General features: G+C 43.3%; 1 protein-coding gene across 5 annotated transcripts in view; it reads right to left on the reverse strand.

Annotated features, from left to right (window-relative positions):
• Med13l (mediator complex subunit 13L) overlaps nt 1-27,303 on the reverse strand; it is a 217,038-nt gene that overhangs the window by 64,151 nt on the left and 125,584 nt on the right. For 4 of the 5 annotated variants that reach the window (XM_021642607.2, XM_021642614.2, XM_021642599.2 and 1 more), the window contains one exon: nt 26,931-27,014. The exons of the other annotated variant lie outside the window; for it this stretch is intronic. In XM_021642607.2, coding sequence (XP_021498282.1) covers nt 26,931-27,014 — 84 coding nt within the window. The remainder of the gene's footprint in view (nt 1-26,930; nt 27,015-27,303) is intronic. 5 annotated transcript variants of the gene reach the window in all.

Below are 27,303 nucleotides of genomic sequence, written 5' to 3' on the forward strand. Positions count from 1 at the left end.
GCACGGTAGCTGAGCATTAAGAACACAGACCCACAGAAAACACACAGCCAAGACTAACTCGCCACCAGGATTCTTTCCAGGGAAGAGAAGCACACTGCAAAGGACCTGTTCAATCTAGCTGTCTCTCTCCTGGGATGCTCGCATACTCTGTGCTTGATTTAACCCGGCGCATATGGACGGATGGTAGCGAATCGAGCAGACTGAAAGCTAATGCCTGCCAGGTGATGGGGACAGTGCAGCGAGGCAGGGCAACAGCAACCACAAAAGACTCCATTTCAAAGCTTGGGAGTGACATTATTCATAAAATTCACCCAAGACATGGGTGGCCAGTACCCCTGCACCACTTGTTCTGTCACCCAGATCCAGATGTAACAGCAGGACATAAAAAAATAATATAAACAAATGAGTGGACACGCTTCTTCTCCCTGCAAGGGAGAAATGAGTACAGAGCCTCAGAAAACAGCACATGCCTGGGCCAGGCATCTACCTGTGAGCAAGAATCAGAAAAAGCAGCACTGTTTGCTTAGAAATAATCAATTGAAAACCATTTCTTCTCTGGCTATTGTGTCCTTAACCATGTATCCTCAGGAGCCGAGTCTTTACTGTAGTTATAGAAAAGAGAAAAGGCTCCATTCGGCCACTGTTCCTCTTTAATAATGTCCCACTGGTTGAGAACTTTAGAATCCCACAGTAACAACTGACTTCTCTCCTCAGAGTCATGACAGGTCAAAGTTCCTAGGAAATTCGGTCTGTGGGCATTCCTCCTGGTCCTTTGGACTCAGTGACCCTCTGCTGCTCCACATCCTATTCTATAGGTGCCTACAGCAAGGCCCCTCTGCACCAAACAAGCTTGCAATGGAGTACAGTACGTAAACTACAAAAAGAAATGCAGAAGGAAAGGGTTAAAGCCATGAAAATATATTAATTTATTCCATGCAATGCATCTGTAATTCTTCCACTTTCAGTCAAGATCACAGTACAGTTTAATAGTCTGGTTCAGGGACCAATTAATCCTTTTATGTTTAAATCAATCACTGATCCTCTCCGAATAATTTAGCTGCTACATGCTGCCTCCCATTTGATGTCTTTGGGGAGAGAGCACAGTTAACACTGTGTGGCACATTAATCACATTTGGTAATAGAAAGCAAAATGCATTATCAGAAGTCTCACACAAAACTAGGGTATGCACTAAACCATGTTAGCGTCCAGTGTCTGTGTCATCCTGTCCTTAAACAGGCCAACTCATCATAGGGCCAACAGCGCATCCTTCAACTGCCTTTTCACGGGGAGTGTGTGGGTGTGTGGGTGTGTGTGTGTACTTATTACGGCTTTGTATAAAATATATATTTAGGAACAAAACCACTGCCCTCACTTGATACTCTATTTGCAGGCTCGTCTCTCCTATTCCAACCGAAAACAGAACGACTTGGTACCCAGGCAGTGGGAGTACCAAGTGGGAGAGGACGAACAACAGAAAGGCATATATTTTATTCAAAGTGGCATGTGTCTGGCACTCTGCCACAAGGCTGTGTCCTTTTACTTGCACAACTTTAAGGTCTAATTAATAGGGTTAATTCCACATGATATTCACGAGTAGTCTGAAGAGCCTCACTACTGCATGCAGAACAAATGAACATTTACGACTATTTCCCCAGACAAACTTGCCAAGTATCGAACTGAATTCACGAGACTCTGAATGACAAAGTTCTCATGAATGCCACCTTCCATGTGATGAGCTACGGCATGAAGCAGCTTTCTGCTTCATGCCTGGATCTTTACCAGAACAGGAGCAGATGACTTTGTATCCCAGTGGCTATATCTTAGGTTACCAATGCCTGATTTAGAGTCAGAAATTTCAAAGCTAGAATAAGCATTTTTTTAAATAATTTACTTAACTTTTTTTATTTTATGGGCATTAGTGTGAAGGCGTCAGATCCCTTAGAGTTGGGAGTACAGACAGTTGTGAGCTGCAGTGTGGGTACTGGGATATGAACTTGCGTCCTCTGGAAGAGCAGACAGTGCTCTTAACCACTGAGCCATCTCTCCAGTCCCATGTAAGTATTTTTTTAATGGTCCATGAGTATTGCTCTTTTACTTTTAATTTAAGCAAGTAAATTTCTATGTGGAACTATTTGGGGGGACATAGATTAAAAAGCAAAAAAACATCAAAGCAGATGTTCTGCAGACTGTATGACAATGTTGTGAGAGGAGGCGACTGCCATGTGGGTTTATGTTCAGGTTCTCCCTATCCAAATGTGCCTGTTGTTTAAATAGTACTAGCAACTTGAAATTCTTCAGATTCAACAAAATTATGTCAGTGACTAAAAACTTCAAATTAAAAGAAAATAGATCAGGATAGTGAAAAATAAAAACACGGGTTGATAATCTTGACCCACCACCCCAATGCTCCAGGGTCTTCAAAAACAGACCTATGGCATCTCGGGAGCAGTTTCTTCCCACCCCACCCTCCCCAATCCCCCACTACCTCAGCCAACTTTTTCATCTCACCCTGGAATTGCGGTCTCTGCTCTTGGCCATGTAACTTAAGCACTACATGTGAGGCGCAGAGGCAACAGGAAATGCAAGGGTAAGAGAATGCAAGGGTGGCTGGAGCAACAGGAAGGGAGCTGGGAGCTGGAGCAGGAAGAGAGCTTCATTAGAATGTTATCAAAGATGCTTTTATCTGGCCTAATGAAAAGCCTTAAGTCAAGGGTGTACCTGTAAAAATGCGCGTTTCTTCTCTTAAAAATGTGAAACTAAATTCTGGACAAAAATAGGTTAATGTAAAACCATCACAAGGCACAAAAATGGACCAGGTGGTGACTCTGCTTGAAGTTACTCCAAGTGGAGTGCAGACATAGCCCCAGCCTGCACCCAACTGGATACCTTTATTTCAGAGATGCTCAGAGGGACTTGAAGCTACACGAATGAGAGCCTGTACCCCTGAACTCTGCATGTCATTATCTTGGGAGAAGGACAATGAGCAGGGCAAAAAGCAGAGAGTCTAAACTAAACCCTGGGGCATCTCGAGAAGCTCAGATGGAAGTAACAGAACCTTTCCACACAACACTACTAAGTCTGGAGAGGTGGGCTGGAGGTAAGAGTGGGTGCGCTCAGGACCGGAGTTCTGTTCCAGCACCCACATGGCAGCTTACAACCACCTAGACCTCCAAGGCTAGGGAATCTAACATCTCTGCAGCCACCGCACACTACACACACACACACACACACACACACACACACACACACAGTAAATCTTTGCAAAAAAAAAACCCAAACAAACAAACAAAAAAAAAAACAAACAAAAAACAAAATTGTGAAAGTGAAGGAAAACTCTGCATTTTACAAACACCAGAACCAGGAAGTACAACTCAGGGCAGCAGGTGCCGATGCACGCGCAAAGTAACAGGTGCTGATAAATAAGCCAGAGAGCCGTTTTCAAAATACCCATAAGCCTTTTCTTTAAATAAAGGCAAAAATGAACCATGTTTTTCACATTTTGCAATCTTCTCTCACACCAATTAGCTGGGAGGTGAGAAAGTGCACAAACAGCTGTTGCCATTAATGATTCCTGTTTTAATTTAAATCTGTGTTTTTAATCTATTTTAAAATTAAGAAAAGAGAGATACTGGGGCGTTCTTGTGTTGTTCCCAAAGCAAGAGTCAAGCCCTGCATGATTACTGACTACAAAAGAAGCATGCCACTGACAGCTGTATTCAGCAGGACGAAAATGACCAGCTTGTCCTTCACAGTGACACCAAGAACAAGTCTCAGGTTTTCGCCTACGATCGGCATTTTGTGGCAACGCAGCTGACTAGAGGGTCATGTTATTAACATATTTCCTGCACAGAAAGGGGCTGCTCAGCAGAGGGCTCAACTGAAAGCACTTCACTCTGGACAGCTACAGTTGCCTCTCTCAGAAGAGCTCAGTGTGATGTCACTGTCATTAGAGTAAGCAGAGACCATTACAGATGGGTGGATTTCCCATGACCAAATGGCTTGAAATTTAAATGATTACAAGATTTAAAAAATTTTTTCTTAGCAAAAATAAATAAATAAAAGCATCAATCTTGAATATATCACATAATTTATGTACTATTCAGTTCGGTCCTCTGGCCAGTCTTTTGAGAAAAAGTATTGAAAAGTTTGGCATAAGACAGAAATAGTACTAAAATGAATCAATTACAGGACTAGAAAACTATTACATGAGGTGTAAGGGTGTACCCCATCATCACTGGCCAAACCTCTAACTCACACTTCCTAAGAAATGCTTCTTAGCTGGATGTGGTGCAACACACCTGCAATCCCAGCTCTCAGGAGGCAGAGACTCGTGGATCTCTGAGTTCAAGGCCAGCCTGGCCTACAAAATGGGTGCAGGAGAGGCAGGACTACAGAGAGAAACCCTGTCTTGAAAAACCAAAAAAGAAAAGAAAAAAGAAAGAAATGCTTCTTGTCTAAGATTGATACCCATTTACACCAGGCTGTCCCTTCAGAGTGAGTAGAAGACAGCCTAAAATGCACAGCATGCATGGACATCTTATTTTGCCCAAATTTCTCAAAACAATTAAAAAGGCTCATCAGATGATTTAAGTCTCACAGAGTATACTGCACTGAATTTAGAACATGAAAAGACTATGAACTAAACTAAGAAAGGTCTTTTGAATGGCAAGGGTCATTACATAAACTTAATGAATTTTAGCCAACATTTTAAATCAAACAGAACAATAACAACAACAACAAAAAAATCATACTTTTTTTAAAAAATCAGACTTCTTTTAACAGACAAATAGACCAAATAGATACATGGGTCTAAGATCCATTCCTTTGAAAATTACATGCAGTTAAAAATTATTTAAGTTCTTTGAAAGATAAATAATGTGGTAAACCTCAATTTAATGAACTGAAAAATTTCATTACACTGCCTTTTAAACTGATTGGTTAAAGCCCAGACCACAGTTCATAACTAGATTCTCCAGGGTAGAGTTCCATGGAAGCTGAAATGGGGACACAGAGAAAAATAAGGTCCTTTGCATCCAAAGTGTAACTCGGGGCAGTGGCAACGCTGCAGCAGCAAGCCTAGGGTGCACACACTCAGAAAATAACTGCACACATCTCAGTTTCCTGAGTCAGAATCAGGCATGCCTGCACACAACAGACTTTCTTCATGTAGACATGAATAGCTACTATCAACCCTCAAAGTCGCTACAAACAAGAAGCAGGAGCAGCAAGTCAAGCCTGCATGCCACAAAAGCAGTGGGACAGCTCAGGGAGACCCTGGCACTAAGAGCAAGTGCTGCAGAGGAGGAATAATGAATTGTGGTAAGTTGGACAGCACACAGGGGCCATCTTTAAATACCAAGAGTCATTCATACGAGATTACAGTTCTTCATTCTTCAAGGGACAGGGAAGTACTTCCTCCCCAAATGCTCAAAAATGTACTTTAAAAATGTACACTGCAGACAACATAAAACATGTATATAACAATGTCTCAAAAACAACGGAGAGCTGGTTTAGGTGCAAAGAGCACTGGCTGCTCTTGTAAGGGACCCAGTTCTTTCCCAGCACCCACACGGTAGATCACAACCTTCTGTAACTCCAGCTTCAGGGAACCCCACACCCTCTTCTGGCTCCCTCCGTCACCTGCACACACAGGCACATATATACATAACTAAAAGTAAGTCTTCTTAAAAAGTTGACATTAATAGGCCAAAGTTTTATAAATAAGTCAATTGCTATGAAGGGAGGTTTTTAAGAGATTATCCTAGATAATGAGCAATTCCAAGATAATTAAAATATTTTTAAATGCAATATATTTTAAAGGGATGTATTTCCTAGGATGAATCAAAACCTTCAGTTAATTAGCATTTTAACTATTTCTTTCTTTTTGTGTGTTTTTCAAGATCGGGTTTCTCTGTTGTAGTCTTTGCTGTCCTGAACTCACACCTGCCTCTGCCTCTGCCTCTGCCTCTGCCTCTGCCTCTGCCTCTGCCTCGCCAAGTGCTGGGATTAAAAGCGTGTGCCACTACACCACGCTCATTCCAACTCTTTCTGAGACTGGAATGGATGAGCGCTCAAGCTGGAAACTTTTCTAATCAACATGTCAACTCTGAGAAGAAAGGGTGGCTACAGAAACCTGCAGAGACAGTGACATATGGCAGCCAAGTACGTGAACAGAGGCACCTGGGGAGCCCCACTCTCCAAGGCTGCAACCCACATCCCCAGTGCACACAGAGGAAGGCCCACGGTGCCCGTCTGCCTCCTTCTTAGCAAGAGCAGTGGTGCTCAGGCCATTTCTGTTTATTACATGCTTAGCTCATCTCTTGAAACCTAAGGAGAAGCTGGGATGGCTTTTGAAGGTCGAGGGGCTTCTATGATGTGAAGAAAGTATTACAGATAAAGGAATTCAAAGCCAGGAGTACCCTACCTTTGTTAGCTCAGAAATGATGAGTCACGGGGTAAACACAGACAGAACCAACGTTTGATGGTGCTGTGAGGTCAGGTTTCGGGAGAGCACTGGTTCTCGGCTTTCTTAATGATGGAATCCTTTAGTGCAGAGCCTCATGCTGTGGTGACGCCCAACCATAAAGTTATCTTTGTTGCTACTTTGTAACTGTAACTTTGTTACTGTTATGAGTCTTAATGTAAATATCTGTGTTTTCTGACGGTATTAGGCCACCCCAGTGAAAGGGTCATGACCCACAGGTTGAGAACCACTGCTCTAGGCCAAAAGGTCAAGCACGCTTTTAGAGATCTGGTCCCATGAACTCTGGGCCTGAAAGCCTTAACTAATGGAAAAACCACACTGGCATTTCACTAAGCAATGTTTTACAAATTAATTATTCCAAATCCAGAAAGGAACATGAATTACTGTCATTTTACACAGATTTTAACCCGCCGTGATCTCTGAGAGAAAAAGCTGGGAATCATCACTAGCTGCACAGGTCAGCCGGTGAAGAGCAAGCTCCTTAAGCTACCTGGTGGGTTTGGCATCACCATCCCAGCCTGCTGTGCTCGGTCTCTGAAGTGTACCGAGAGGCAGAAGGATGGCAGGAACCAAAGTGCTGGGTAACTCAGGTAAGTTAACCAAATATATATATATTAAAAAAAAGGTAGGAAGAATGTTCAAGAATAATCCTGACACAAAGAATTGAACATGTAATGTGTTCTGGTGGAACAAGATGAAATATGTTCCAACAGTGGGACAGTATAAAGTGTAGTTCAGGGGACACCCATGCCTATCCTTCAAACACACTGAATCTGAACAATTTCTAGGAAGAAGATATAACCTTATCCATTTATGCAACTGACTTCATGAAGATTCCCAGAACTAATTTTTTTTTTTTTCTGTGTGGTGTCCACTGTGTGAGGACAATTGCGTGCTGTGCACAGCACGAACACCAGGGCAGCTGTGTATCCTGTCCTGCTTGAGTATCAAGGCAGCCGGATTACAAAGCACAGTTTGTGACTAAAAAGCAAATTTTCTGTTTTACTTGGTGACTTCTGGATTCTTAGAAACACAAGTTAAACATAATCCCATCTTCAAGGACCTTATTGTCTAGGGAACGTATATATGGCTAGAGATAAACACATAAGATACAGATAATGTCAGAGGCAAGCTGAGATTTCTAGCATGACGATGAAGCTTTTTGGAGGAATTGGCCTAAAACTGGGCCTAGGGGATTTTTAGAATTCCAATTGTGAGGCAAGAAGCAGAGGCAGGAGCATGTGCCTGGGAGGCGGCAGCATCCCAGCTGATGGTCACCTGGTGCTCCCTCTGCCGGTACTCTGAGTGCCTTAAATGCACGGTGCTCACACATTCACAGTACGTGTGAGCATGCTACTACTGTGCTGTAATAAATATGCTGTGCTCACACGGTCACAGTACGTGAGCATGTTACTACTATGCTGTAATACAGCAAAGAGAGACGGGGACAGAAATGGGGCGGGGGGAGGATAGAGAGAGAAAAAGAGAAGCTTGCTCACTCTCACACAGCCTAGTCCAGATCTGTCAGACAGGCCACATTCTCCCAGGGCACTGAGCCAAACAGAGCCTGCCTCATGCCCTGGTAAGATCATACCTACCACTCCAGAGGCTGGAGGCTCTCATCTTACAGCTTGCAGGTATGAGTGTTCCCTGTCTACCAAGCTGAGTCAAGCTTTGCCTATATTCTAGGTTCACATGACTACATAAGCTCAAAAAGGTGAAGACCTGCCCAGGTCAAAGCAAGGGAAGAACGAGAACCAATTCCCAGCTCCAGTGGCAAGGGAGGGCGGGGGTGCCAGCTCACACCCTGCCCGCCTTCACATCAGAACAATGCTTGAATGTGTCATGCAGTCCACCACAGTCCACTTGAGCAAGTTTCTCATCCTTGCCCTTCCACACCAGCCCAGTACAAACTACCACACATTCCATTTGGGGACGCTAAAGCAAACAACACCAGAAAGTTTTGCTGCTGAGAGACACCCAAGCATGCTGTGCACAGCATCACATGCACACGCCATCTAGCTGCCTTTCCATCTTTCTGTCATCTGCTTCTGTGTGCCTAGAGTTCCACACGTTGGGGTCCAAACTCTTGCTTCATTATGTGCAAGAAAACATGGCACAACCAAACAGAACCCATCTGTAAGACAGCCAAGTAAGTACCAGACTGTGGCTGCTCCTCTTCCCCTACCACTCCATTTGCCTACTCTGTGAGCCACCTCCCTGTCACTTTCTCACAGATCTGAAGTCAAGCAGCCTGGAAGGAGAAAGAGGCTGGGGGGAGGGAGAGACAGTTTCAGGGCCTCTTGGCAGCTACTTGGCTCAGGTGCTTTGGGGCTGTGGTGGTTTTACTGGTCAGGGTTCTCTAAAGTAACAGAACTGGTAGAATAAAATATAAACAGAGCAGATTTATCGGGGTGGCTTATAGGCTGTGGCCTAACAATGGCTGCCTCCCGACAGAACACTGAGCGTCCGGGAGTGGTTCAGTTCGGGAGACTGGATGTCTCATCAGTCTCAATCTGGTGATGGAGCCCAGGAGGATTCCCGGAACTGCCCATCTTCCGTCTGAAGAAGTGGGCTCTAACACCAGAGAGGGAATGCGTCAGCAGGAGGGATGAACTTGCCAGCAAGGGTGAGGGCAGGCAGAGAGCAAAAGTCTTCTTCTTCCAAGTCCTTTTATGTGGGCTGCCACCAGGAGGTGCCTTCCCACCTCAAACGATCCAATCAAGAGAATCCCACATGGGCATGCCCAGCTGCTGGGGTTTTAACTGATTCCAGGTGTTGTCAGGTTGATGACCAAGACTGGCCATCCCAGTGGGACAGTGAAACGAGGCATGACCTTGTGGTGGTAGAGGTGCATTCATGACATGAAAGTCAGGAAGGGAATGGGACAGGGCCCCAGCATCTTCTTAAAGGGAATGTCTCCAAGCAGCCTAGCTTCCTCCCATTCCACACCACCTCTCTGTTCCACTCCGTACAGTGGCAGCTCAGGCTGCTGACAAGCCTTTACTACTTTGGGGAACACTCTTGCAACCTTACTCCACAGCACTGGACAATGTCAGTTAAGTGCTTTGCTTGTTTCCATGGCTCTCTAACTGCCCCACTCTCGAATGTCATCAGAGTATTTGCACATAAAAAAAAAACATTAATAACTAGATACTTTATAATGATTCCAACAGTCAGGCTGAAACTCTTTTAAACCGAACCCATATCAGGAAAATACTGAGCACCAGAATGGCTAAGAGCAGTCATTACAAGAGCTGCCAAGGGGGGAAGCACACAAAGCCATCACACACACTGCTGACACAAGTCCACACAGGTGCACTGGTTTGCAAAGCTGCTCAGCAGTGTCTGTTACAGCTGACCACAAGTGTAATGCCTGCTAGTCTACTCCTGAGTATAAGCCCCATGTACCACACACACACAAGCAAGGGACAAACTGCACACAGCGCAGATGCAATCTCATACACTGGGAAAGAATCAGACAGAGAACGAGATGAACTCCATGACTGCACCTCAGTAAAGTTCTAACCCTGTCTCATCTACAGTGTTATCAGGACAGCAGTGGTCAGAAGGAGGCACAAAGGGATATGAGGATGTGTTCATATTATAACATTTGGATAAAAAGACTTAAAAATGCCCCAGTAAGTGATTGCAGAATGTTTGCTATAAGTAGGACCATTAGAAACAGGCTGCTCTGGAAAGCAAGCGCACCACCATGCAGTGTGTAAGTGGGGAGGAGTGGAGCCAGCCTCGTGGAGGTTAGCTTCTCACACAAAAACATTCCCTTCTGTTCAGACAGTATAAATTCCATTCCCAGATGGCCTTTCCAATCAGAACCACAAGCTCATGAACTTTATAGCTAAGGGGACATTTGAAAATGCTAGGGCCATTCTAAAATGAGGTAAGCCACCAACTGGCTAAGAAGTTCCCCAGGTATCTGAGGCCAATCAAGAGACACGCAGACATCGGTGAGCAGATATGGTTTCTGTTGCTACTATTGTCACATTAGGAGTGTGCACTCACACCTCTTTCACTCGGGCCTTCAGTCTTGGTGACAAGGCCCTGTTAGCCAGCTCACTACTGGCTCTAAACACAGAGATTCTACTGGAAGTTTAGTGAGGTGCTGGCAGTCCAACAGTACCTTTGTTAAGGCCAGACCCTGACCTCAGGACCAACATGGGTGTTGGAGTCATATCCAAACCTGGGGCCTGTCTACAACACTCTGAGAACACATTCCCTTTCACAAATCTCTCGACTCGTGTCCGCTGTTACACCCTTAATACAATGGGGTAGACTGGACTTTAAGTGAAAATGGTAGCTGTGCTTAAACTTATGCAATTATTTGTTGCCAAGCACAAGGGCCCGTGAAGGTGGCGGTGATGATGAAATATGCATGCTGATAGCTGGTGTGAGACACAGCCCAAAGGTAAGATTTACTCATAGAGCCTGTCTTCACTGCAGGCAGTAGTTAAGTACCATCAGGTGGAGAAGCTATTTCAACCTGCTGCAAGGGTTTGTTAATTCAGTTTGAGTTTGCAAGTCCCAGTGAGATAGGGACAAGGATTACCATCAGGTGGGAGCTCCTGGTTCAAGTCCTTGGTTCTGCCGTGCTGAGAGTGACAGCTTGTGGGTGCCAGCTAAGAACCAGCACTCAGCCTCAAGCCCAGCAGGGAAGTATTTTATCTTAACAGACTGCACACTTAACAAGTCAAGTTACCGTCCTGGGCACTAACTCAAGTGGTTCTTAACAATGCTACACAAATAAACTACTAGGGAGAAAACATAAATTTTTGCTTTGGTTTGTGAAGTTTAATTTCTTCCTTAAAATTTCGCACAGTTCTTTAATGTATCTTTTTAACTCAGTGGACTCATTGGCACGCAATGCAGGATTTCTGGATTCCTGGTTAATATATTCCCTCCGGAATGACACAAAGAACCAAAACAGATGTGGTAAAGCAATCAAAGCTGTCTTTTTTTTTTCTTCCTCAAATTTAAAATCTGTAACTATATAATAGGGAGTTAGCCCAAAACCAAGGTGACCAAAAACAGAAGTATAAGGAAAAATAATGGACTTATTTAGCAGAAAATGAAGTTGCCCAGCACCTGAAGAAATAGCTGGAAGAGATTATCAAGTCGCTCAAACACTCATGCCATGAAATAAAGCTTCAAAGGCATGAGAGTCCCCAGAAGACCAATGACAAAGATCCACTCAGGGCACAGACACTGCACATGAGAGGCACAGAAGGAGCAATGGGGAGCAGAACTCAGTGAAGGTGCCACCCTGCAAACTCCAGACTGAACCACCCAGGGAGAGCTGAGTGACAGGAACGGTCTACAGGTGGACCATGCACTGCCGGTGCCCCAGCACTCACACTCCAGGGAGAAATTCCTACGCAAAGTCTGTGAGATGAGAACAACACCTAATGTTTTAGTAGATGCTATGACTCTTCTACTCAATAATCCCAGAGTCATTCTCAAGCCATCTACACATGGAAATAGCCAATCTCCAAATCTTTTTGTTCAATGGAAAAACACTCCATTCCCTTCAACTACAGAAGCTGAGCTTCAGAGGTCAGCACCATGCCTGCATTCTCAAAATACCTGAAGGTAGCAATGACGCTTTGGATTTTCCCCTTTTCCCACCAGCGGCTATGAAAGTCACTGGTCTTACTTTAAATCACTGGGTTACCTCATAAGAAAAGGTCTTGTTTTCCTTGGGGTTTATTTTTGTCAAAATATCTAAAAGAAACTGCTTTATTTTTTAACATTGATTGTGTGAGGTTGTTTTGTCTGCATATATGCCTGTGCACCACATGCATGCAGTACCAGAGACGGCCAGAAGATGGCATCAGATTCCCTAGAACTGGAATTAAAGTAAGTTGTGAACTGCTGTGAAGTGAAGCTAGGTCCTCAGAAAGAGAAGTCAGTGCTCTTAACTTTGAGCCATCTCTCCAGTCCCTAAAACAGGTTTTGTTGTTTTTTTTTAATTTTTAATTTTTTTATTTATTAAAATTTATTCACTTTGTATCCCAGCTGTAGCCTCCTCCCCCAGCCCTCCCAGTCCTACCCTCCCTCCCTCTTCTCCCATGCCCCTTCCCAGCCCACTGATAGGGGAGGTCCTCCTCCCCTTCCATCTGACCCTTAACTTATCAGGCCTCATCAGGGCTGTCTACATTATCTTCCTTTGTGGCCTGGTAAGGTTGCCTGCCCCTTTCAGGGTGAGGTGATCAAAGAGCCAGCCACTGAGTTCATGTTAGAGACAACCCCTGTTCCTTGTTCTAGAGACCCCACTTGGAGACTGAGCTGCTACATGGGCTACATCTGTGTAGGGGTCCTAGGTTATCTCCATGAATGGTCCTTGGTTGGAGTATCAGTCTCAGAAAAGAGCTCTGGGCCACGATTATTTGGTTCTGTTGCTCTCCTTGTGGAACTCCTGTCCCCTCCAGGTCTTTCTATCTCCCCCTTCTTTCCTCAGATTCCCTGCACTCTGCCCAAAGTTTAGCTATGAGTCTCAGCATCTGCTTTAATACCCTGCTGGGTAGAGTCTTTCAGAGGCCCTCTGTGGTAGGCTCCTGTCCTGTTCCCTGTTTTCTCCATCTTCCGAGGTCTATCCCATTTGCCTTTCTGAATGAGGATTGAGTAGCAGACCATGTTAAAGCTCTAAAATTCAGACTGCTACTTCCCTAAGATATATTTGCACATAAAGATGTAAAATTACTGTAGTGACAAGTTTATACAGGTACATCTAAATATGAACAAAGACACTCAGGAGTATTACAAGCATCAAAGAAGCTTGTTGCTAGAACTAGCAACAAGACTTCTACTTTGTAATCTCAAAGGTCGAAAAATACATTGACACAAAAAAAGGTGAAAGAGGAAGGAAGGAAGGAAGGAAGGAAGGAAGGAAGGAAGGAAGGAAGGAAGGAAGGAAGGAAGGAAGGAAGGATTAACACACATTCTCTGTTTTGTGTGACTTTCCTGAGGATCATCAGCAGATGTGAAGGGAACCTTTACTTCAGAGGTAGTCCTAAAGTTTCTAGAAAGAGAATTCTTTTTTCATAGACAGTCTAGCCAAGGCTTTCAGCCATCCTGTCCTATTTTCTTGTGAATTTTAATACAGTATCTCAATATATTTTTTTAAACAAAGTAGAGTCCCACAGTAGCCCAGATTGTGGTGAAGGCCATTTTCACAAGCCATAACACCACACAGAGTTAAGCACTCTCAGTCCTAAGGACTGCTTTGTCTCAGCCAATCAAACGCATGTGCAAGATCTCTTCTGCAAAGTGGACACTTGTGCCTTTTGCTGCCCTCTTTATAAGTAATACTCCCCACCACTTTGTTTTGGAAATGTGCTCTGGATTATTTCTGGAGGCTCTACAGGATCCAGGCACAGCAGCTGCAGGCCTATCTGAACTACAGCAGGCACTGGACTTATCAAGTCAGCACCACACTATCTGGTGTCACAATGCTTAAAGTGTCTGTTCGTCCCACCAAGTCATCTGTGCTGGCTTCTGATAAACCTTCAAAGGAGCCCAGAAAACCATCTTCTATGTTACAGTACAGAGTAAAAGGCCACAGGTAGCTTGAGGAAAGGAAAGGGAGGTGATCATTTAAACTAAGCACTGACCGACTTTTTGTGTACAATGGTCATGTTCCACTTGCTTCCAAAACCCTCACTGGCCTGAACATGTGCCCATCATGGGGCCTGACACTGATCACCTTAAAAAGGACTTTTAAAATGCCACCTCTATAAGAAAAACACTTGCTAAAAATTGTGGCTTTGGAATATGCAATGCCACTAACCAATGTATTACTTAGACAACACAGAAGTGGCACAGTAGGACTTTCTTTATGGAAAGAGATTCCTCACAATTTGGAACTCTGGTGTCCTGGGGAAAGGAGAGGCTCTGGAAAGGTCTGAGAGAGCCTTAGATGGAGAAGGGTGCCCAGGGTCACGTATTACTAAGCATGTCTCTCACAGACTTCTCAGGTACACAAGCAGGAGAAGATGTTTGACAAAGAGCACAGCACATGGGCCTCCTACAGGGTCAGGCTGCTACCCATAGGAGCTACCCACCAGTACAGCACCGAACCTGATACAGCACTGAACTCAGCACATTACTGCCCACAATTACAGCCCAGAATCAAGCGAACGTGCAATATAACAGGCTTTTCAAAATGTACCTATACACACTTATAAATGCATGAATGAAAGCTTCCTAAACATATTCACTCTATGGTTGGCTCTTAAATTGCTTAATGGTAGGCTTAATGGGCAGTAGAAACCACACATCTGCTGCTTCACTCACACTCTCACAATGTCATATTGATTTTTATAATACAGCCTCGAGATACAGTTCAAAGACTATGTTAGGCTGAGATATCGTATTAATAAATTTCCTGCTGGGCAAGATTTCATACAGAACATTTAGCATTACTTCTGACCAGATCTGAGGTTTGCTTATAACGAGTCCATAAGGAAGAAGGATTACTATATAGCAGAATGTGCTCCCACATCCTGGCAGCAATCAGGGTGAGCATCCCACCAGGCCTAAAGCTGCCAAGAGAAAGAGTCAAAGGCAGCTTCGACTTTGGTACTTCTCTAAAGGTCACCATGTCAGGCCACTGAGCATCAAGACATGCTATTCCACTGCTTGCAAGCCCTTGAGTGAGAGTATGGATGCAGAGTGTTACTGGCAGTTATGGGGGAGATAGAACTATACACAAACGATGGCAGTTGTTCTGTCCTGCAGCATACAGATGTTGGACAGAAACGGTGCAGCAGCTGTAGATCTCGAGCCTGAGCAGCAGCTGTGTGAGCACAGGCCTCTGCAGGTTCTGCTAGTAAATGCACAAGCAGGAAAGGGTAACAGGGAGAGCGCAGATGCATCTGTAACAGGCGCCTCAAGCTGGGCTCAGTCAATACAGCACCACTTTCAATCTCCTCTACTCCAGACAGCAACAAAGTCAACAAGAATAGAAATTGCCTACATGCCACTCAGTGGCACACTAACATTTTCCAAGGACACACTGCCACAAAAGGACATTTCTTTTGATGGCCTGTGATTTAAGAAAGGACTCACTGTGCAAAGAATAGGCATTTTACACCTGGCACAAGTAGGAGGCAAGGATAAGTTGTATTTTCGCAGGAGGCACTGTCGCCCTGCCTGGTGAGTGGCATCAGTGGGCTGTTCTGTCTGAAGAACACGGGCTCACCCAAGTTCACTGTGCAGCATGTTCCTACATACTCCCGTAACGCCACATTGTGAATAAAAATGCAAGAATGCTGTACAAATGCTACACTGCAAAGCCATGTTCTTTTAAATGAATAAGAGTTTCCACATAAAATCCTGTAACAGGTGGCAAGCATGGACAGACGTGCAGACAAAACACTCATCTACATAAATAAATGCATCTAAAACATACTTAGAATGGTGTCTGACTTTTGAACCCTGGAAACTTAACTATAATTATTTCTACTTCAATAAAGCCTATCAATCTCCCCTGATTGACACAGTGTAAGAGGTGGGACAGGTAAAGTGACTGCTAGTACACGTGGAAATAAGTGCAGAGGCCATTAGTAGTCAGGCAGTTACAATCCCAATCCCTGTCTGATGATCCAAAATTTCAACTCCAGATCCACATAACTAGCTATGGGACCTTAAGCAAGTTACTTTGCTTTTAATACCTGTAAAATGGGAATGCAATCAACTATCTCTGAAGGCCTTACAAGGCTTAATAAGATGTTTATTTAATGAGCAGACACCCAAGCTCAGGCCCATCTCTCCACACTTCCAGGGTATTACTCCATCCAACCTCACCCTACGTCTGTGAGGAGGGAAGAATGACTATCTTTCATTTACTTATTTATTTAAGTTACCTATTTTACACTGTCTGCATCTGTCTGTGAACCACACCCATGCCTGGTGCCCAAGGAGGTCAGAAGAGGGTGTCAGATCCCCTGAGATTGGAGTTTTGATGGCTGTGAGCAGCATATGGGTGCTGAGGACTGTGGCAAGAGCAATGAGTCCTCTGAATCCTGTAGTCTGGCCTCAAAGCTCATGCTATTAAACATCACCAGTCTCAAATGTGCTTTAATATAAAAAGCCACAAGATAGCTTATAACTTATTTATCTCCCTTTTAATCATTTAGAAAATTAGTAAATCCATGTTTATAATCAAACTGAAATATACAGGGAGTAAAACAACAGGAGTTTGAGCCTATCTTTATTTTCAATGTATTTTGAGACATTTAATTTTTTTAGATGATGACAGTTTCTTTTAATTTTGAAAACAAATGAAATTTCATGAACCAAAGTAATTACTCTCAAGATGTTTCAAGATGTAGGCTTATCTGTTATTCCCACATTGATGCGGAAGTTAAGCCCCACACTAGCCTGGACTACACAGAGCCCTTAACAATATACAAATGAGAAAGGACACTCAACAAAGAAACACTCTTCAGAATAAAAACTGAAACATAAAAACTGCAATGAAAATCTCTTTACGAAGTAATTTTTCCACTTCCTATGCTTCAATAATTAAGTGCAATCTGACACAAGAGATAGGTTTTAAATAACCTAAACAATTTTGAGTGACTGACACTGATATGTCTAGAAATAGGTGAGTAGTTGATGCTGAAGTAACTCCTAACTCAATAAGCATCCCTGAGCTTAGCTTGGTTCTAGATACATCCAACAGGCAGAAACGAAAAGATAGTGTTTGTTTTTCTCAATCAGTGTCCTACATTTAAACTGCCAAAGGTCTTCAACCACCAGATAAAGACAGGCCAACACATGGACTGAGAAGGCAGACCCCATGGAGCTGGGCTGGGAAGAAAACCCATAGGCACAGGAGCTGCTGCTAGGACTGAAAGCAAGACAGAGCCAACTCCCAAGTGCAAACACGTGCACGTGCACCCTAGCCAGTAAATGTAAAGTTGAAAAGAACTGTAAAGAAAAGCAACTCGAGGGCTCTGTAAGCACTGATACCTCCCGATGCCAACTCCAAAGTCCACGCTCAGCACTGGCCATTGATGGGGCAGGACAGTGCATCCTGCTCCTTTCTCCTCCCAACACCTTTAATGTCGCCACTGGCACTGTTGGGAAATTTTCCCAGGATTGAATCTTCAAAGCTCAAATCATTTGCCATTACTTTATTTTGCCTTAATGCACACCACAGCTCTATCTTATCTATATCTCCTGCCTGAAACTCTCTCTCTCTCTCTCTCTGCAGTGTCTTGTCTCCTAGAATCACACACATACAGCATTATGCTTTGCCTTCCTATACTGCATAAAACAGGTTCTGCACTAGTGTGAGTTTTATTGGCATTGGCTGTTCCACAGCCAGCCCTGGCACTACAGGGCAACTTGCCACATTTATAAACCTTGCTTTAACTGGAACAAGCATGGAGGAGAAGCATTAACAAGGAAGGAGCCTGGCACTTCTATTAGCAAACAGAAGGTTGCTGGAAAATGTAGTCAACACCAGATACTGAACACAGAGAGCTCTGGTCAACTTTTCTGATGATGGCATTCATTAAAGAGAAGTCATTACAAAGAATCTGATCCAAATCTCTTGTTCTGAGGAAGCATACTGAGAATTAGTTTAAGTTAGTTCAACCCAAATGCTGAAATACCTGCTTTGTGCTAGGTGCTGATTCCTGCGGGAGAGTCTGTGGAGCCACTCTCTCATATACACATGAAGAGAGCCCACTGACACATGATATCGTGCTTTCTCCATTTAAGCCTACATGAGGAGCTGAAAAGCAGCAAGGATTGCTGGGAGGGAAAAAAAAAAGTCTGCATAATGGAATCTCAGAAGAATTAAATACTATGAAGCATTATTGGAGTGCCCTTGGCCTCGTATTATGTAAGTGGAGAAGCTGTCTTATCTCAGAGGTCCTTCTAATCCCACAAGCAGGACATCAGAACCATTTGTTTAAAACAAAACCCAGCACTGGTATTTTAAGGGCCACCCTGGTAACCTGAGATTTGCATTTACACTTTACTGCAGAGTCTAAGCCCAAGTACTACAGAACAGGCACACTGGTGTGCTCTGAAAAATACATGTGCCATCCCATAATGAGAGCAACCAAGGGAAACCAAGATAAAAAGGGAGGATAGGATAGGCCCAGTGCCTCACCTCACTGCCTTTTCCTAAGAAGGGATTATCTTTACACTGTTTAAATTATACAAGCATTTTGATGTGGGAGGCAGGGTTATGCATCAAGCAGCACACTGGCCTGAAGGAAGAGAGGATTTCCGGGCTGGCCGAGTTCCCATCAGTTCCCGATTTCTATTGCTGTGACAAACACTCTGACCAAGGCGACTTATGAAAAAAGGCATTTATATGAGCAGGTGGATTCAGGGTGATAGAGTCCATGATGCCAGAGCAAAGGCACAGAGGCAGGAAGAGCTGAGACTTCACATCCTGATTTGCAAGCAGGAGGCAGAGAAAACTAACAAAAAATGGTCTTTGAAACCTCAGTCTTCCCTCACTGACAAAAGTCCTCCAACAAGGGCACACCTCCTAACTGGAGATCAAGCACTCAAACACACAAGCCTATGGGGGCCAGTCTCATTCCAATCGCCACTGCCTCCCTCCTTGACCCTGCAATGTCCACTTGAGCACAGATCTCAATACCAGCTTTCTTTACTGCACCGTTTGATCCAAGGTCTTGCTAAAGGCCAGGTTTACCTAGAACTCAACGTCCTCCCAATTGCCCTGGCCAGTGAGGATGTTTTAAGAAAGTGAGAATGAAACTTCCCAGCACTGACTTTATGTTAGATGGTGTTGGTTCCTGCTGTTGTTCAGTGCACTTGCCAAACACAGAACAGTGGAAACTACACAAATGAAAAAGAAAATGCAAATTAATTTCTACATCCAAGAGCAAAAATGTTTAATTTGTTTAAAAAAAAAAAACAAAAACAAAACAAAAAACTGTAGATGAACTACAAGACAAAAATCGCTGAAACCCCGGAACCTAGTCCCAAGAAAAGCTAGTGAGCCTGTGCTCAGACCTAGCCCTGGCCTGGTCATCACCGCACTTCAACATGTACCAGCAACCAAACCCAGTCTCCTAAGTCACACAGAGGACCCTGAAGTTGGGGACAGTGCTATTCTCTTTCTAAAGTGTCAGTCAACCCAGTGCTTGACCCCTTGCTGACAGATCTGAACTTATGAGTTATGCAGGACTTAACATTTATCTGAGGGCACAAAGAGCTAAGGCATCAGAGTAGTTTTCCTCCTCAGATTTACCACCGATAATAGGGTCAGGTGGCTATCAAAGCAGGTTTTTTTTTCATGATTTATTATTAATATGTAGTTTTCTTCTCAATTCATGGCTTTTAAATAAATCATATTATTAAATATTAAAATGTAAAGTCCTCTTTAGCACTGAAAATTTACCTGAGTCTGGGTTTTGAAAGAACAGTCTTATACCTCGTGTATAATGGGTAAAATTAATTAAGAGGAAAATAATACTTGCTCCCTAACTGTCTGGCTAAATGATGAATTTATCTATCCTCTAAAACCATCTGTGTGTTTTAATTTGTCCTTTCACTCAGCCCAGAATGTACATGCAAGCCTGCACCCAGCTAGCAGATAGCCTTGCCTCTCTACACCCCATCTCTCTTCCTTTGATCAGGAGATTCAAACTGATAGAGAAACTTGACTACACTCAAGAGCTCTACTTTGACTGCTCTGGAGAAAGACATGGGTCATATGACTGCCACAGAAGCCCTGACAGAGCAGCATCCATCAGCTCCTCAGGGGAACTGGAAGCTGGCTGCCTATTAACTGACAGAATATGTGAGGACAGGAGCCTCTTTCTTCCTCCTAAGTGTGCATTTAAATACTCCACTTGGAGCGGCATTATGAAAGTAAGGAGAGGCAGGGCTGGAGCTCTCCTGACAGGCTGCTTTCTCACACTGCTCTTGTGTCTGGGTTTCCCAGCATTTCCATTGTCTCCAGTTCGGCTTTCTAACCCAGAGCCAAAGATGAGCCACCACAGTTCAAATCATCACACACTTCTTAAGTGGGGGTGTCATCGTTTCATTTTTAGGAGGAAGCAGTATTTATGATTTGTTTGGTAGGATTAGGGCCCTTGCCACATAATGCTCTGGCTGCCTCTTCCTGGCAGTGTGCTCTTGGAAGCTATTCACCCTCCTCTCAATTCCTCTAACAAGAATAGAATCCCTACCACAGGACAGCTACCTGGGAAAGAGACACTAAGTCCGACAAACTAAACTGTATAGAGGTCTTGCCCCTCTAAAATGCAGAATGTGTAACAATTCCAGTACTCTAGTTCCTCAGCAATAAAACTAGACCATAAGGCACAGGTCCAGGAATGAAGGGATGGGAAATAACTTTGTGTGTATCTTAGAAAGCATCTCAACAAATGCTGGTGCCAAGCGCCAGCTGTCTGTGTCTAAGGCGAGGCAGTGCTAAAGTTCTGTGCCCTGCCCTTTTGTTTGTCTTTCAGCACTCATGCAAACCTGGCTAGGCTGTAGCTCCAAGACTGCTCTCCTTTCTGCTGTTAACAGCTGCCCACAAAGCACCTTACACCTCAATGCTGTCTGTACTAGAGTTTAATTAAGTGTTGCTCAGGTTCCTGAGATGCGCCCTAACCTCAAAAGCTTAACAAGTGACATAGCAACTAAAGACTGTCAAAGCTAGTGCCTTGACAGCAGACAAAACAAGACATTTCAAAATGCACTCACTAAAAACAGACTGTGGTGGCTAGAATGACAACAGAGCACACAGCTTAAATATTTAAAGTCCCAGTTGGGGAACTATTTGAGAATAATCAGATGGAGGAGTGACACTGGGGCAAACTTTGAGGTTTCAAAAGGCCATTTTGAGTAGGCACTCTGCCTCCTGCTCAGCTGTTCCTGCCTCCACACCTTTGCTCTACCATCATGGACTCTAACCCTCAGAAACCTAAGCTCAATTAATTTTTTTTTTTCCTGGTTGTCTTAGTCATGGCATTTTGTCACATGATAGAAATCCTAACTAAGACACAGGCCACTTAAAATCTGTGGAAGGAAGGGGTCGAGAGCACCTGGGAAAAGAGAATGAATCAGCAGCACCTGAACAGCACCCTTTTTGCCTAAAGACTCTACTCAAAAATAATAAAAGAATGGAAAGAGCACAAAGAATTCCAAATTCTTAATTTCTGTAGTACAAACTGAAAACTAAATATACACCCAGCAGTCAAACCATGCTGAGGGGAAACTGAGAGATAAAACATCTAAAGAAACAACCTGAAAAGTTGCCTCAAGGAAACAGCTCAAAAAAGAACTCAACTGTGACCTGAGCTGAAGGGAAGATGGTATGAGACAGAAGAATATGACCAAAAACAATGTGCCTGGAGCTGTGCTTGCAACTGTGCAGGGCGGCCTGACAGGGCCAGGTAACATCCAGAATGTAAGTGCAGCACGTGGACCAGTGTGACTGACCTGTCTAATGGAAGCAACACAAGACCAGAAGGAAGAAGGTCACAGAGCAGGAGCAGACAACAACTAGGTACTCACAACATTTAGCACATTTTACCTGTGTGTGAGATCTGTGTATAGAAGTATGGAAATCAGGGGCCAATTTTATAGTAGCAAACTCAATAGTGAGCAGCTTTACCTACTGAACAACCTCAAAGGCGCAACTCCAGGACACTCCCGAACCACATATACTCCAGTTCTGTAGTCATGACCACAAAGCAAATGGACTTAAATACTGACAGGGGCTCAGAGCTATGTTTAATGACCAAAAACACACTTAGGGATTTTATTTTCATAATCTGCTTTAGTACTCTTAACTATGCCAACAAGCAAGCAGATTGTTAGAATGCACAATGTCCTCCTTTTGAGTTCATAAATGTTAGCAAGAGAATTACAGTACTAATAAACACACTTTAAAATTCACATATAAAAGACTCAAGGTGATTTCAAACACTTAGTGAGAAAGAGTTCTTTGCAAATACAAAATAGTGCATGTCCTTAATCCCAGCACTCACTCGGGAGGCAGAGGTAGACAGATCTCTCGAGCGTGAGGATAACCTGTTCTACATAGCAAGTTCTAGGCTAACCAGTGCTATACAGTGAGACCTTGCCTCAAAAACAAAAGCAACAAAGATTCACAGTAGAAACAAATGGCTCATTAACACAATTGTGTGTACACTTAGAAGTTCAAATACTTGAATAGCACTCTGTCTGCAGTGTAAGAAAGTACCAAAATTAAAAAAAAAATTAAACTTTATTTTACTCTTAAGGTTTCACAATGCTACTACCTCACACTGGGCACGACTGACAGACTCACAGCCACTTCAGTCTTGTAGCACACAGCTTATTTGTTATCTTACTCAATCCTAAAACAACTCCTTTTCCAAACACACCAAAAAACAACAACAACAAAAAAACTAGGCAAACCTAGTTACTTAGGCATATAACCTTTTTCTTAATATTTTTATTTTAGTTAGGTTCTATTTAACTGGGAAGGGAAAATATTGGAGAGGAAGTTACAAAAAGGACCAATTTCCAACTGTGTTTTTGTCTTTTCAGGAATAAACATTCTAGTGATATCCTGACACCCAATGCTTCCCCTCTTGCCACACTTGCCACTGTGAAAACACTGAACAGAGCCTGCTCACATCTTTTAAGTAAAACCTCCAGTTAGGAGCTGCTCAGACCAAACAGGTAGTCTGGGTGCTATCCTCCACGCCTGCCTAACTCCCTGTTAGTTCATCACCACCAGCACCCCTCTCTTCTAACTGCTCTCTCATCCTATTTCACTCTAGAGAGAAGACTGGAAGGAATGTTAGGAACATTTGCAGCAAGATCTAAGAGGAAGGGGGGGGGAGGAGAAAGCACTTCCTGACTACAAATGACACCTTCCAAAAAAGAGAAGGCACGAAACACTAAGCTGGAAAAATCCACATCATCACTCAAGTGCCCGAATTACTTCAAAAATAGTTATCATTTCTCTAATCAGATAAAATGCCTCTCCTTCCAAAGTGTCTCAGCCTGAGGCCAGCCTCTTAATGGGGTATAGGCCACAAAAGAACAACCACAAAGCAGATTGCGTCTACTCTCAGCAATGAAGGACAACCTTCCAGAGCATCCTGTCCCTAAACCATCAAAGATCTGGAGAAAATGTCTGCATCGCCCAAGAGCTCAACTGTCCAATACAAGAGGAAGGGACCGGAGAAGAGTGTGAGCAAAAGCCATGTGTCCCATGTGTGTCCTGAGACCCTTCTCCCCTTATTAAATAGTACATAGGGTGGAGGTGGACTGAATGACATCAGACAGCCACCACCCTGAGGTTTGTTGTTGTTCGAGTAGCTTGAAGAACTGGACTGCTGGAATCCCAAAGAGCAAATCTGATGAAATGAGAAGGGAAATCCTGGAAAGAAGGAAGCAGAAACACCCAGCCTCTGTGCACAAGGCCCACTGTCCCTTCTTAACTGGGGCATCCACTTCCCAGAAAACCATGACGGTGCCCACAGATATCCAAGGCTGTCCTGACCGGTGGAAGAGCGTGCAACTGTACCATGTAGGGAGAAGCCAAAGGCGCAATTCATCATCCCACCACAGTACCGACAACACTCACTCAACCCAAGGCCAACAGCGCCAAGGCTGAGCACTCCTAGGTTAAAAGAAGATACATCTGGTCCGTTAACTGTTTGCTTGGGGGGGGGGGGAGACAGGAAGGGCACTGGGAAGGGGCCAGGGACCAAGACCAAACATTCAAACATTCAGGAAGCAGAGTTTACAGCATTTACACTTTCCATAATTCAAAATGATTTGGAAGGAAGAGTAAAAGACTGCCCATTCCAGAGAGAAAAGTGAGCCAATGGAGCTGGTGGATGTACTTTATTTCATAATCAGCATTATCACAGTAATTTTTAACTGTTTATGGACATAAAGGAAAGTGTGCTTATAATAGATAAATAGGAAATAAAAGGAATTAAAATGATTTCATGTATGTGTGCATATATATGTATATAAAATTGGTGTGTATGTGTGCATATACACGTGTAAATACATATAGACATATATATGTGTATATACTCACACATAAACATACAAATACATACACCAATTTTTAAAACTGTAGTACTTTTCCACTAAGCACTTCTTGTATGCCAGTGTTGCAATGGTCTTAATTAAATTTTTACTATAAAAAACATATATATTATAGAAATAAAAAGTCAAATGTAACTGTAATTCTTTCTAAGCAAGAGTGTTAGATGATTCTAAAAACTGATTCACTTTAAATGTGTTATAATAAATGATTTTACTTAGAATTAATAATGTAGGTCACAAGACACATGGTAGCCTATAACTAGAAAATATAAATAATAATCTTGATTCTCACTTTTTTTTAGCAATGTTAGAAAATTAATTTATACTTACCTAATTTTCAACTTAAAAATTAAGAAAATGTTCTTTATCTTTTGACAGATGGACTCTGGGTGGTCATTTCATAAAAAGCACACATTAAATAAATGTGTAAATAAGAAAACAATGATGTCTAAAATATAAGACATGGTGATCTTTAGCCTGTGAGAAGACCCTGTGGAACTGGCCTTCAAGGCAGATATATTTTCTGAATATTCTTAAAGGCTCACATACTTCACAAAATCCACTGTATTAAGGTAGATCTAAAAAGTAAGGAACATATAATCATCCCTCTTGAAATGCAACTAAATTGCACATTGACCAATCTTACTAATCGTGTCCAGGCAAGCAAGAGCCGTGAGTAGTCAACATTCAGCTTTCAGATGACCTTTCCCCCAAGGGACTGAACTCACTGCTAAGCAACAGTCATCAAAGCACAGTGAGCATCAGCTGTGTCGTATGGCTGCAGACCCCTAACTCCCACTGGATCCCTAAACTTTCTCCTTCTTAATCAGATGGCCAATACTACTGCTGATGTCATCCTCAGCCCCATCTGTAGATATGGCTTCCAGAAGCGCCATTAAGCCCCAAGGTGGTGAGTGAAAAAGTTATTTTCTACTTTGAACAAAACCAACATGGTCTGGGTAAGGGGAAGCAGATCAGTACTTATTTTATGCATGTCTGTGGATATACTTAAATACATTTAACACACAAAAATACCACAGTACCTGCAGCAGTCCTTCTTCCCCTCTCATGAGGACAGACAGATGATCTGTTGAGACATCTATCTGAGTCTCCAGCTAACAGATACACTGGTAGAGGCAGGACTGGGACATGAGCTTACATCACAGCAGGTAGGCTGCTACAATCCTGTTCCACCCCCCTCCCCACTCCTCACCCCACTCCATGCATCCCTGTTCTAGGCAGAGGCTCTGGCTTTAGGTTTGTGCTGTGAATCTACCTTGATCCTCAGTCAGATAGAAGAGGCTCCCAATTCTGCCACATGGGTTCCAATTCATCTCTTCACAGAGCCTGCCATGCTGTCTGTTTGATGCTGGGCCTGAAGTCTCCTCTGAATCCCTGTCATGCTGCTGCTCATGCCCATAATAACTTTGAAACAATTCTATACCCCAGCAACCCATCACTATCCCTCTGACCCCCAATCTGGAACCTTCCAGCAACCACTTACTAAATTAAGATGAGCTGGGAAGCTACTAATGGGACCTCTAACCTCAAGACTGAACAAAGGTTTGCCAGTATGATTATGAACACAAGCTTCACTCTAAGATGGACTCCAACTTGCAACCAGCAGCTAAGTCCCTACTGTAGGGTACCTAGACAAAAAAACAGAATGGAGGTGGTGTATCTCAGGTGTAGAGCTCAGTGGGAAAAGGCAAGAGACCCTGTACTTCAGCCCTAGGGTAAAAAGGAAGAAAAAAAGGAAAAATAAAAAAAAAAATGATTGGGGAAGGGGGGAAGGTTGTGCTGTATCTTTATTAACCTATTCCTATTATAACTAGACTGATCAGGTAATGAATATTAAAAATGGAGTCATTTTGTTCTGCTCTTGTTGATCTAAAATTCATGCCTATTTAGCAGCAAAGTCCACATTCACTGCAAATGTAGGCTATGGCTAACTGGGAACATAATCCACAGTCCTGCTCTTGACAGTCATCAGACTGTGTTCATCTACGGCAAAGAGCACCTGGGTGGCACCATACAAATTTTCACCATTTAAGTCACTTAAACTATTAACTTAGGTTATGTTAAGTAACAGTTTAAGGAAGGAAAAACAGAATAACAAAAAGAACATGCTAGGATGTCTCAACAACAAGCCATGCAGTGAAGAGTAGCTTCATAGGACCTCACTCATGATCACATGGCTGTATCATCTTAATATCCAGCCACAAGCATGCAATATGTGATAGGACAGTGGCCCAGGAGCAACATTAAGACATAAATACACCAACCCCTTCCATCTAAGTCCAAAAGCAGGTGGGCGTGATCAAGGAAGAGAAAGCAAACACCAAGAGCATCCTGAAGACTGACCTTTTGTTGACTGGCTTTTCATCTTTGTCATAGGGCCGCACAAACCACTTCCCGATTCTCACGAAGTTCTTATCCATTAGGCACCTACAATAAGCACATCAGGAATTACCTTCACAGACTCAGGAACAAATTAGCTCAGCACTGTCAACAACACAGATGAGAGGCGAACAGAAACTCCAATACCACTAGTCCAACGTCAAAATGTTTTCTCATGCTGAAAGAACTCAGAACTTTGGGCATGTGTTTTTAACGCCTATGGGAGAGGGGGGATGACAAGCAAGCAAAATAGTCAGAGTTTTTCCAAAACTCTGTAATGTCACATCACAAGTATGTAAGACAAAAGTTCCTGTATTACCAAGGTCAGAGTGAGGGA

This window comes from Meriones unguiculatus, chromosome 4 (genome assembly GCF_030254825.1).
Source record: "Meriones unguiculatus strain TT.TT164.6M chromosome 4, Bangor_MerUng_6.1, whole genome shotgun sequence".
NCBI lineage: Eukaryota > Metazoa > Chordata > Mammalia > Rodentia > Muridae > Meriones > Meriones unguiculatus.